Source organism: Anser brachyrhynchus, assembly GCF_964034855.1.
Source record: "Anser brachyrhynchus genome assembly, chromosome: 9".
In the NCBI taxonomy this organism is placed as follows: Eukaryota; Metazoa; Chordata; class Aves; order Anseriformes; family Anatidae; genus Anser; species Anser brachyrhynchus.
The window spans coordinates 16,897,623-16,910,785 of NC_137703.1; the positions used below are offsets into that span (position 1 = coordinate 16,897,623).

General features: G+C 43.1%; 1 protein-coding gene across 4 annotated transcripts in view; it reads right to left on the minus strand.

Annotated features, from left to right (window-relative positions):
- VPS8 (VPS8 subunit of CORVET complex) overlaps window positions 1-13,163 on the minus strand; it is a 77,012-nt gene that overhangs the window by 56,219 nt on the left and 7,630 nt on the right. For all 4 annotated transcript variants that reach the window (XM_080604098.1, XM_080604097.1, XM_080604099.1 and 1 more), the window contains exons 7-13: window positions 7,020-7,144; window positions 5,426-5,512; window positions 4,328-4,395; window positions 3,530-3,683; window positions 3,368-3,427; window positions 2,420-2,527; window positions 895-975 (exon numbers count right to left, since the gene is read on the minus strand). In XM_080604098.1, coding sequence (XP_080460224.1) covers window positions 895-975; window positions 2,420-2,527; window positions 3,368-3,427; window positions 3,530-3,683; window positions 4,328-4,395; window positions 5,426-5,512; window positions 7,020-7,144 — 683 coding nt within the window. The remainder of the gene's footprint in view (window positions 1-894; window positions 976-2,419; window positions 2,528-3,367; window positions 3,428-3,529; window positions 3,684-4,327; window positions 4,396-5,425; window positions 5,513-7,019; window positions 7,145-13,163) is intronic.

Sequence of the window (13,163 nt, forward strand, 5' to 3'; positions counted from 1 at the left end):
GGTGCAGTATTTAAGCTCTAGCACACTTTCTACCCAAAGGTCTCAAAAGCATGACTACTACAACACCTGTTCTCAAATGCCTTAAGAGTTAACTATAGCATCCAGAGGCATTAAAAACAGAAATAGTACATCCAAGTTTAAATCAAAGCCTGTCATCCAGGTTCTTCAACCTCTACTTTTATGATCAAAACTCAGCAAATAAAAAGACTTTTTTTTTTCTTTTACCTTTTTTTAAACATTAACATATTTATTAACAGATTTCAAATTGCTTCAAGGCAACCTGGCCTCGAACACTTCCAGAGATGGGGCACCTACAACTTCCGTGGGCGACCTGTTCCGATGCTTCACCACCCTCACAGTAAAACACTGCTTTCTAATGTCTGACCTAAATTTAACTTCTATGAAATTGTAGCTGGTATGGATGCCCACATTGGTATTTTGACCTTTCATGTTTTATTCTCTGTGTTCTGTAAATGTGTTTTAGAGTTGAGCATTTTTGTTGTTGAAATAAAATAATCATGGTGCTTTAGCAAGCACACATATGCAGAAACACTAGAATTTTACTAAGCTAACTACAAACTAGTTTGCATTCTTTTATAAGGAATAAAAATCGTTCTTGTCAGATTCTCTCTGGCTCTTGAAAGTATTTCCTTATCAAAGCTACTCACTTCCCAAGAAAGGGCAGTATTGTTGCCTACATGCTACTGTTTTTTATACCTGTTTAATACTACTTGCTATTTCTATGTGCTAGTTTTCCAGTGAGTCCCAAGTTTAAGGATATTTTCAGTTACTCAACTCCAGATAAGTACAGCCAGTACTTCAGCAACATACAACTAAGGACTACTGAGGTACATTTACAAGAAAATCAGTGAAAAAAACAGTACTGAAACTTACAGTGAAGTTGATGAGGTCATAGTGTAAATGGAGCTGCTTCTGCTTAGTGACATGTATTGCACCAGTATCATCTCTCTTTACCTGAGAGAGAAGTCAGACAAGGCTGAGAAACTCAAAGACATTCTTCACCTCAACCTCTCTATTCCCAGAGTACATCACACCAACTCCGGGAGCCTGCAGCTCCCCTCAGACAAGCAGGCTGAGCATGCAGGAACAGTGCGCACAGTTCTGAAATGGAGTGTAATGTCCCACTTTCAAAAGCACTCAGATAAGTGAGGAAACAGTAAAGGACTGGCTCTGAGTAGGGAGCACAAAAATAAATGCCCTCTGCTGGATTAATTTTAAATCATTTGTTTGCAATACAGGAGGTGTACGCCATAAACCAGTAGCAGTATACGTACTCAAGGAATGGTTATACCTCTCACATCTTCATGTATCGTACAAAGAAACTGAGTTTCTAAAATGGGTGCAAAACTCCAGCACTCGTACAGAGAGCACTGAAGGACTAATTTGCACCCACTGATGACCAATGGGCTCAGCCCCAACCAGAATAACGAACTCAAGGGAGATGTTACAAAGACAACTCCCAGTCAAGGCTTTAAGTCATTGTAATTTAAAGAAGAAAAGCATTCTGCAAAGAAAAACAAGGGTGTTTTCTGTTGTTCTTTTGGTTTGTTTTTGTTTGTTTGTTTTACACTTTGACAATTTGAAGTGCAAAAAGAGGGAGCTGACTTGGCTGCCGTTTAACGATCTATAAGCAGAGAAGCGCCACTGCCATAGGTGGCAGGTATCTAACTAGGTATCTGTGCACAGGCTGGTGCTACTACACGCAACAAACATGACCAGCAAGACAGGATCATTGTAAACCCACACCCTTTTCTTTCTCCACAGAGAACAGGAAAGTTTACCATGAGAGAAGACAGAGGAGGAAGAGGTTTTAATCCATACAACATCACATCCGGTGCTTGAGCAAAGCTCAAGGTCCAAGATAACAGCAGAGCTTGGAACCAAACCTAGCACTCCAAAGCCCAAGTACTTAATTTTCTGAAACCTGAGCATTGCCCTCATGCCAAAATCAGACACGAAATCATCTTCAACAACAACTATAATCTGCATGTAAAACTTTACCAGTGGCATGCCTCAATTCATATGCCAGCAAGACTTGAAAGTTGTCTCTTAGTAGTTTATATAAGTTTTCCAGACCCATGTTTTAACGGAAAAAATAAAATACTATCTCAAATTCACACGCTCTCCTGAAAACAATCCTCATTATTTCAGCTCCAGGGGAAGTGAAATGAGGTCCAGATCAACACTTCCTTCTGCAATACACAAAACTCAGCCCAGGATATTCTCAGGGATCGGCACCACTGCTTGCTGAAGAACAATGACCAACCAGTTTGTTTTCCCAAGCCAGTTGCAAGCTGCAGACATCCCTAGCATGCACAGATACTAGACTTCCACGCTGACTCAGTCAATTGAACAACAAGTGACTACCTGAAAAGCAGTATAAAACATTCAGGCTTACCAAAAGAAAATGAACGACATCACCTCGACAAAATGCAAGCATGGGGTTCACAGAGTTCTGTACAGCCACAAAATGCCACGCCAGAAGAGGGACACTAGAAGGGTCCATCTACAAGACAAAAAGCACAAACGATATTTAAGGCAGAACCTTAGTTTTAGGACACATGATGTTCTTCAGCTGCTACTCACTGACTTTGCCAGGTATACGCACAGGCCATAAAGCAGTGTCCTAGTGTACTGGCAGCTGAGCAGTAGCTCATGGTCTTCTCTCCACCCCCATGATTTAAAGGCAACATGCATCTCTTGGCAAAGTAGATAGCCAGTCTGAACATCTGTGTCCTAGCTATCTAGTGCAGATCCAGTCCCACATGGATGGAAGGACTAGTGCAAGCTGCAGCTTGCTAGCAGCCTTGTCCTCAGTTCTCCCAATCTAACATACTCCATGTCTCCCCACCGCTGCTTTTCCAAAAGGAACTGTACCAGCGACTAGTGAAATCAAATAATCAAGAGTTTAGAAGACAGTACAGTGCTCTAACCCCACACTGTTTCTGCCCTGCAGTTAGGGATTCTACTGTATGATTGAATTTGTTTTTATGTACAATGTCCCCAGTGCAAGGTGACTGTAGCCATTATCAGGTCAGCATCCCATCCGTGGGAGCTTCTGGGACACAGCAGCGAAGACAAGAAGCTGAGCATCTCCTGAGCTCTTCCCTTCCCACTTATTGGAGTCAGCATCTTCACAGAGGTACAGGTGAAAGCAACCTTTTCACTTCTCTCTGCCTACAATTTACACACACCAGACCAACAGATGAGCACTATAATTCCATAACGCAGAGTTTAATGAGTGCCGATAAAGTAGTAATATCAGCACCTGATCCTGACCTCATCCGCTTCACTCTAAGAACAGTTTGTGGCCATAATTCAAAAAGCATTTGGCTTCATTACTCACACGACCATAGGGAAAAGTCATCCACACTTTCAGAGATGGCTTCAGGCCAATAACTAGTATCTTCAAGAAAAACATAAAGACAAAGTAAAACGTTTGCATATATAGCAGAATTTTATTCCTTGGTGATTTCTCACACAAAGCATTTTGCAAGCAGCAGGTTACCTTTGTTAGGGAGGCCATGGCCAATAGCGAATACTGGGTGATAGGATGGTCTCTCAGCTCAACTTTTGCATGTAGTGGTTCAATACAGCAAACCTCCCCCTTTGAGCCACTGAATAGACATCGAGATTCACACGTTCTCACTCCCATAACCCTCCTGGAAACAAGAGAAACGAGCCTGGTGGCCAGCTGTCCCAGAGGAGATAAGCCTAACAATCTCATGAAATCTTAAGCACAATCCTTCATAAATACTGTTTTTAAAAAGCCCTTTATACAGCTCCAGGAATTCTTTTAGAACAGCACCACACGCAGCCCCAAACAGCTGCTCAGGCATAGACAAGAACTCCTTGAGATCTTACTGAAGAGTAAAGTCCTAATAATTCCCGGAAATGATCAGATTGCCCAGACTGTCACGCCCAACCCTTCCTCTCTGTCCCATATCCTCTGAGAAGGCTGAGAAGAGGATGAGCAGTTACTGCAGGGCTCACTAAACAAGGGAAATCACGAAGCAGAATTTTTACGAGCGCATCTCCTCTTCGTCTAATAGCCATCAAGGAATGTCAAGATCCTGAACAATACCTAGGACAGACACCTTCATAATTTAAGCTATTCTTTGACTATTAGACAGCCAGACAGCGACTTGCTTCAACTGTGAAATTAATTTGCAGCCCCAAACTACACCTTCAACATTCAGGCAGTAGCTTTATTGGTTCCAATGCTTTTTTGCTTAGGTTTTAAAAATGACCCAGCATTAGTTGTTTGCATTGCTACTTTCTATGAGGTAAAGAGTTACTGACTTACTTAAATGACAGTTCAAATACGGAGCCTCCGCTGTCATTGCAAATTGCAAGTGTCGGGTCATCTGTAAACTGAGCAGATAATCGGATTAGAAGCAGCACTAAGAAATAAATAAAAAAAACAATAGAAAACTTTGTGCTACAGTATGATTAACAGCACACAAAAGTACATGCATTATACCTATCAGAAATACATTTAACATACAATATGAAGTACAATTAGTGGCTTTTTTGTGTGTAAGAAATGCAAGGTTTTATGTTTTGCCCTCATACCTTCAGCAAGTTATCGTTAGATTTTGTTACCAAAGCCCCACTACTTTCTATTGGAGCTCAAAACTGCAGGGTACCAAACCTGTGGTACCACTGGAACAGCTCACAGCCTCGAAACCCTAAGTTGGTGCCAGAACTGATGAATGGTCTGTGAGTCACGAACAGACCAACAGACAGAAATATGCATAACTACCACTGAAACCAAATGATCGAGGTAAGAAAGGGCCACAGCCACAGTTGAGGCACCCTTCCGGAGGGCTTTGCAACCCAGGACCTGGCAGTACAAGCAGCTGTGGATACCAATGTCTGAGTGCTCTTCAATGCTGTCATCAAGTCACGAGCTACAAAAGGGAGCCACGAAGAACAGAGGACTTGGCAAAGGGGAAGATTTGAAAAAGTGCTGACAGAATCTATTTTCTACACTTCAAATGCTTAAGTTTAAGGTTGGTAAGTCCTGTATCCAGTTCAAACCACTGCACGATATAGATAAATATATTTTAGCAACCAATTCTTCACGGTTTTTGTTATTGGAGATTGGAGTTACAGGAGACAACAACAGTTGCTTACATAAACGGTTAGAGCAGTTCATTATACCGCAGCTCACAGCCAATACTGTGATTTCAGCTCTCAAAATACTCTTTTTGTTTTAAGAATAATTTCTGCTCACTTTTCTCACCTCTGGATAGTATAGCCACATACCTCCTAGGCAGCTGTTCTCATCTGTAAATCTAGAAGCACTACACAAAGAAAGCCAGCACATCTGACTGAACATGAGTGTGGTTGTTTGTTTTAAAAAAGGTGGTGTAAGAGGAGTACATGCAACGTTTGTTACCTTAATGTGCAAAATAGCTGTTCCTGGGGGGTGGGCATCTGTTATTGATCGTAGCAGCTTCCCACTGGCCAGATCCCACATTGTGATCTGCAAGCAGATTGTTCTCAGCATAAATGTTTGCTGCCAAGAGCTTCTCTGCATCACCTTGTGTGTTAGTACATCAGTAAGTTTCTGTATTCCCATTACCATCCTCAGTTAGTATGCCTCCATATCAAAGAAAAGTAATCTGGAACCCTGCTCCCATCCTGTTTTTCCAAGCAGTTTACCCCACCTGCTTATACGCTCATTGACAACCTCAGAATTGTCAACTTCACACCTCTGAACCGTGTCCTTCCGGCAAGCTCTCACCACCTGCCCAAACTCACTCACCACACACGTACCTGCCCGAAAACAAGATTAAAGAGAAGTCTGCTAACACACAACACTGTTCAAAACGGTTCAATACATTCCTCTCTCACAAAAGAGAGGAACCTGCCACGAACCTCATCGCTCCTCTCCTCCTGCATTTGCTCAGCTAACAGGTCAGAGAGAACTATGCAGCCTGCATTTCTTGGCTTGCTCTTGGATATTACAACCAGGCAATTTCTCAACTAAGAAGCAGGAAGCCCCAAACTACTTTCTGCATAACTGAGGAATATTTTGCCCAGAGGAGCTGAGATTACAATTTGAATCAAACTTTTTATTGGAAATACTGTATCATATGGTTCCATAAATCATTCATCAAAGCTTTATAAGCCAGCTTTTTCAAAACTGCTGCTTTAAAATATTTTTATCTGAGTATAATTTAAAACTGGCTACTGTTCAAATCTGTATTTCCATATGGTCTTGGACAGTGTCATTTAGCCCTATCATAGGCACTGGAGTGTGTTTTATCTACAATGAAAGTGAAACCTGACGGAGCACAGGGAAATACAACTAAAGAAAAACAAAAGCAGCCTTCTTTGTATCCCATGGTCTTAAATTTTACCAACTTAACTTTGATCTATTTTGTTTTAGTCCTGTGATGTTTGCTCAGGAATTGCTATCTCTTTTCAGGTTCAAAGACGGGCGTAAAACTACAACAGCATATTCAAACCCTTTTTCCCTGCATTCAAGAAACCATGCTGCTGTTATACAACAGAAGCAACAAAACTTTGGGGCTAGATGTAACTTTGAATAATTTTAAGTTAGCACCACAGCAGAAACTAGCTTTAATTGCAAAGTGCAGGTCTTACAAAGTGACCTAGAAAGACTAAGCTGATTGTCCTGGTGGGCCATCGCACATCTCTGTTTATCAGAAAACTTATGCCACAACCTGCCACGATTAATTAAATCCTACACTATCTTCTGCGTATTCTCCATTTCCTACACAGAAACCTACCCCAAATGATCCCGGTCAGCTCACTGCCTGCAGGAACTGGTTGGCCAGAAGAGCTCTGGACAGGTCAAGCCATGCGTGGTGCTTCTCCGCACAAATAACAGCTACGTACTGAGTGCGCTCAGCTTGGAGCTACTGTCACCCAGGGCCTACTGTCACCTATCGTACGTAGATAACCCTGCAGTAACTGTCTGAGGAAGGACACAGCACTGGACCATCTCATCTTATGGGAATTACCTGTCCTTTCGCAAAGCCACACAAGAGCCTCGAACAGTCATTGTTGATGCTGAGAGCCGAGATAGCCCCATACTGGGCGCCAACAGCAGTGCTGCCCAGACACAGTCGAAGGGCCTGGTTTTGGTCTAGAGCATAAGAATTAATAAGTTCATTTTAATCACCATTCTTTCTCTCTAACGTCATGCAATTATTTACATACACAATTCACTTGGGGTACATTAATGATTCATAGGCTTACAGTCAAGTTCCTAATGATGAGTTTAGATCAGATCAGAGCACTTGTTTGTACAGAGATCGCGGAACACTGTCTTGCAGGGAAATACAAAAACTTGTTTAAAAAGTAGAAAACAGGCAGAGAGTATAAGAATGCAGAGGCATTACAAACTGAATAAGAAATTAGTAGAAAAGTCATAGCAATATCTCTCTTTGCTTTTACTATTCTACAACGGAGCTTAAGTGGCAGCAAGGAAGACGACAAAATTAATTCTATCTTCCCGGTCTCATGCTTCTTTATGGCGATTTGGACATCAGCTACAAATCCCCAACACAGGCTTTTTATAAGCGCAGTTTTATGTAACTTTTATTCCTTGGTTTTGTTGATAAAGACCAGATGCTAGAGAGAAAATGACCGCGTGTCCCCAAATAACTGCGCAGTTAAAATGCTCTGTGAGCTTCAGTGCACGCAGTCCGTACTTTAAAAGGAAGCGGCAACGACCAACACGCTGTGACACAACTTCCTTCCAGGAGACACGGGCTTCTGCAACTGAGGTGCTCGTGGCTGCACAGCCTCCCAGGGACTGTACCACTGCCTGGGCGTGCTCGGCCTGCCCCCTGAACACAACAAACAGGCACCTCTGTTCCTGCTGGGCTCTTGTGCATTTCCATCACGAGGTCCCAGATTGTTTTCTATGGATGCTGCACTTCAGACGTTACAAATGAAAGCCCTCTGTCTTTGGTGTATTGCTCCTACAAGCTCAGAAAACATACGGTCTGGATCTGGTTTTACACACCCCTCTATTTTTGTGCTGCTTCTGAATGAGGGAGGAAGAAGAAAAGATGCTTTGTGGGGACTGTTGGAATGAAGACTAGAGATTTGAAATACACCAGAAGCACCATGGTGACAACGTGTTCATGCATTTCACCTTGAGCAGGGAAGAGAAAGGACAGGATCTGGGGGAACAGACAGCAGCTGGGCACCAGAAACCCCCTGGAAGTAGCGCCCAAGGCACAGGACACTTCTCCATTCGAGCTGCAGCACCGTTAGTGATGTGCTAGATGTGAAACAGAGCATGGAAGTATTTCTCATTTCCTCCCCAACAGTACTCTGTAACGCAGACAGATTGATGGCTGAGCACACAGTGGGAGTCACCTTTCAAATTCTGCCAGCATGAAGAGACAGAAGTGGGAGGGATGAAAAACACCAGTGAGAAGATCACCTGAACCAATGGATTATTCCAAAGCACTGCCAGTGGGGGGAGAAACAGGCTAGGGCCATATTGAAATACTTTTTCCACACTATCGCTTGTTTTCTTACACGTATCTTAATAAACGTGACTGCTCTATTAAGTAGTGGCCCGAAAGAAAACAAAAAAACAATCCTTTTCTTGCAATATCTGGATGGCAGTAGCAGAGGGGTAGGGATAGAGAAGATGTTAAAAACACCACTTGTTCTGCACACCAAATGACAAAGGACCTGTGGGAGAGAGAGAAGGCCATGCTCTGTCTTGCAAACATACAAGGAAAGCTCAGATATGTTGCGGAAAAATATCAGTTTTGATCTAAAACATGATGAAAGCAGTAGTCAAGAGGACACCATACGTTAAAGGTGCTCAGAAATCAAGTGGGTGCTCCCACTCTTGAAATCTGTGGGAGCAAAAGAGAAAGGGGCCTACAGCTGGCCATATCTACGAAAACCATTATCTGTTCACCAGGTGACAGCAGCCCAGGCAGCTCACGCACTGTTCGCTTGCTCTGGGAGGCACAGCAGAGCAACAGCTGATGCTGCAGGAAGAAGGGAGCCTCTCCCTTTTCTTTCTTTCCCGTCTGGCGTAGGCCAAACAGCACAGAAGAGTTGCATTTCCAAAGGAGAACAGGCATTAGCTCATTTGTGCTTCAAAACGTGTCATAAACAAACTGCTCTGCTGTAGGAGATATTCAGTTAAGCTACAGGTAGGTGAGGATTATTCTTCACAGTTCAATAATCAGAAACAGCATAAAACACTGCTTTCCATTAACTTCCTAAATTAGCATGATGTTCAATTTAAAGTCCTCTGACAGCCACAGAAAACACAAAGGTTCAAAGTGTGCAGAAGCAGCTCTGCAAGCGCTGTCAGTCACACCAGGCACTGTTCAGAGATTGAAGTTTTACAAGCCCTGATGCTCATGTTTAAATAAGCAAAGGATGTGCACAATTTGAGCGACTGTACTGTGAACTGCTGCCCTCACTCAGTACGAGGAACATGGAGCCACAGCTACGGCAGTATCACTAAAGCAAGAAATGAGAAAAGCACCGTGCAATTCATCCCATCTGCATGCGAGCACAAGGTCGAGCCTTCCGAAGGTCAGCCCGGTGCCCTGGGGCCACAGCGAGCCCCTGCTCCTTCTGCGCCGGGGGCAGAGGCGGGGTGCGAGCGGCATTTCAGCCACCAGCACTGCTGCACAGCACGAGACAGGGGAACGCCTCCGAAACAAGGCCACTGCCCTGCACACAGCTCTCCTTGCTGGGAGGAGATGGAAGTGAAAATAACCCCGCCACACTACTAGAAAACACCTTGACACCACTGTGACGAGGGAGCACGCGGCATAGATCACAGCAGTCAGCAGTTCGTGGAAGGTTTTGGTGGAAGCTCAGAGAGCACAGATAAGTAGCTACAGCTGAAAAACAAGTTTCCCCAGGGAGGTATTCCCCAAATGGCGCCTTCAAGGCCCTAAGAAATTCCTTTTCCAGAGGTCTGAAAATACAATTCATTTACAAAGAGGCCATCTGCTAACCATAAAAATATGCTTAAAAAAGCGTGAATACTGCAGCTTTTGCTATTAAAGGGTGAATTGCATTCTTTTGTCTTTCACTTCAGCTTAATGATGGCTTACCCTACCAGTAAGTCAGCACACTCTATACTTGGTATGTCAATCAATAAACTGTTTCCTGTAAAACATGGAAAAGGAAGACCTTTCACAGCTTTCTCTCTGAAAAGGGCAGCAGCTTCAGAATCACTACTTCAAATCCAGCTTTGCATCTTTACATGTGTACTACTTCCAAACCCATTTTCTTCTTCCCTCCACCACAATATCAATTCAAAATAAACAAGACCCTCACCCGCAGATTAAATGCTTTGTAACACTCAGGTTAGCCCTTCCTAAGAAGCAAGTGCCAACGCTTGCCCAAGATGCATTTTCAGAGTTGCAAAATCATCCCTTGGAAAGCTAACCCCAGAGAAACACATGCCGGTACTTGTCTTTGTTTCCAGCCAGTCAAATGATGACAGACAAGAAGGACCCATTAGATATATTTTTAAAAACTACAAATGAAATAGATGAAATCACTTCCAAGACAAAGCAAGGTGTCTGAATCAACGAGTTCCTATTAACGAACTCATGAAATAACAAAGATAGCAGAAGGCTATAAAAACTGATCTGATGATTTTCCAGACTATCAGTTTTTTATTAATTAAGGCAGATATAGGATCGAAAAGCATTTTTCCTCATGCTTGAAACAAAGATGGCTATCGATTGACAAGAAAATATTTTTAATTTTGAAATTTAAAAAAAAGCAGTTCCTCATCTGAAAAATTTCTGGCAGTAACTACTGGTGTTGCTCTCAAAGTCTGAGGTTAAAACTCTATAGCACTTTAAAACAGCTCTACAAGTAGAAAATTAAAAACAAGCCTGTGAATGTGAACTAAGTCACCTTCTGGAACATAGGAATAAGCATATCACCTGAGAGGTAATCACTTCACGAGTGCTCAGGTTTTCAACCAGATCTGTTCCTTAATGCGTCATTTCCCTGAGGTTGAAAGACTTACTTTATTTCCTGCAGAATTACTCAGATACTACAAATTTTAAGATGAGATGCTTTCTTCCCACCTTTATTAAGCACAGTACCAGAAAACACTCTGCCAGGAGGTATCCCCCTGGCCTGGGGATCAAGAGAACAATAGACGTGAGCTAAAGGAACAGGCTCTGGACACCTTCTCCCTCAGTGACACAACAGCTATCCCCTACACCAGGGTGTGCTGAACCCTCCTGCCCAGCTTGAGCTAATAAAACCGGTTACTCTGAGCAGGGGTTAAGGCACACCACCTGTGGCTACCACTGCTCCCTCCTCAGCTGCGCACCCGGTGCACGAGCAGGTGCTCCAGAAGTTGCTGTCTGTGCGCGCGTGTTCCAGTTTCTGGCTCGCGGCTCCCTGCATCAGGTCTCTGATCTGCAGCGCTCCCACACAGAGCTCTCAGGCAGAAATAGGTAGATGGTGATCTCATGGAAGAGCCCTGCTTTGTCCTGCCCTGAAACAATGCCTTTGCAAGCAGCTACAGACCTGTCCTGCCCTGAAGTATTAAAAATGGCACATTGACGTGTTCCTCTGTTTTTGCCCTGAGAATTTGGAAGCGTTTGGTACACGTGCATTCAAGAACCAGTTCCCAGACTGGCCAGCAGTACTGTCCACTGACTGGTTACTGCCCTGCCTTCTTTCTTGCTGCTTATCTGGCATCTTAAATTCCAGCACAGAGTAACCTAGCACATCAACATGCAAACCGGGCAGGACGGGAGTTGTTCATGCAGGGTACGTGCACAGTGCAGTATTACTGTACCTTTTCCTTTCAGTCCACACAGAAAGGGCCAAAAGAGGAAAGAAAAAGCCAGAAATCAATATAAAAGAAAGGAGCGAAGTACAGAACAGCATACGTGATAATCCTCAGAGAACCTTCAGATTTTGCTGATGGTGCTTTCTTTTGGTAACTTTTGGCCTTTTGATTTGTTCAGTTACCCAGGATGCTGCGATATAGCTAATGCTTTAAAACTAAGCAGTTTAAAAAGTGTGCAGTCACTGAGGAAAACTGAGTTTATAAATTGAGTTCAGTGAATTAAAGACAAAAAGAGAACAGAAGTGTGCAGGAATCATTCCTGACTCTGTCTGAAACAAAGTTGGATGACATACCATCCCTCATCACCTTTAAACTGTAGCACGACTTACAGAATAATTTAGGCTGCAAGGTAGTTACGGCCTAAATTATTATGGGCCAGGGACAGGTATGGCAGTCCCTGGCCCAACTCTGCTGCTCCAAGCAGGGTTGATGAGATCAGCTTGCTCAGGGCCCTGCTGACTTTTGTGTATCCCAAGGAAGCTGATTCTGCAACCTCTCTCAACCCCTATTCCAGTGCTTAACCATTCACATGGTAAAAATAATAATAATAATAATAATCAGAGCTTCATATACTGCAAGCTGAGTCCACTGCTTCTTATCCTAACACCACGGACCTTTGAGAAAGGTCCAATTCTCTCTTTTCTATGCTTTGTCATTAGGTAGTAGAAGACAGCAACACAATATCCCCTTAGATTCTTCTTCTCCATGAAGAAGAAACCCACTTCTCTCAGTCTCTCCTTATACACCATGTGCTTCATCCCCCTAATCATCTCGGTGACTCTCCACTGGGCTCACTCCTGTACCTCCATGCCTCTCTTGTACTGAAGAGCCCCAGACCAGACACGGGACTTCAGATGTGGTCTCATAAGTACAAAGCAGAAGGAAATAATCTTTTCTTCCACCCGCTGAATGCCCTTACGATAATACAGCCGAGTATGTGACTGTATAAACAATAACTTTATAGGTTTCAATAGATCAGAAAACTTTAAGGCCTTGTTGCAGGTATGTAGAGAAATTTTTAAAGCATTAACTTTAGTAATAGTCAAGGACCTTTCAATTGGGGAAAAAAAGCTGGCATTCTGCCAAGTATTCCACAGGCCACAACATGGCCTTTGGAAGCTACAAACTATATAGAGATGCAAAGATCATGGTGAAAATAGCAGTAAATGTGTTGGTCCAAAACCAATCAAGAGCGTAACAAGGAAAACTTCGCTATACACACCTGCTGAACGAAACAAAATGTTATGAAATATAAAAACTGAAATACCACTGCATTTTAAGC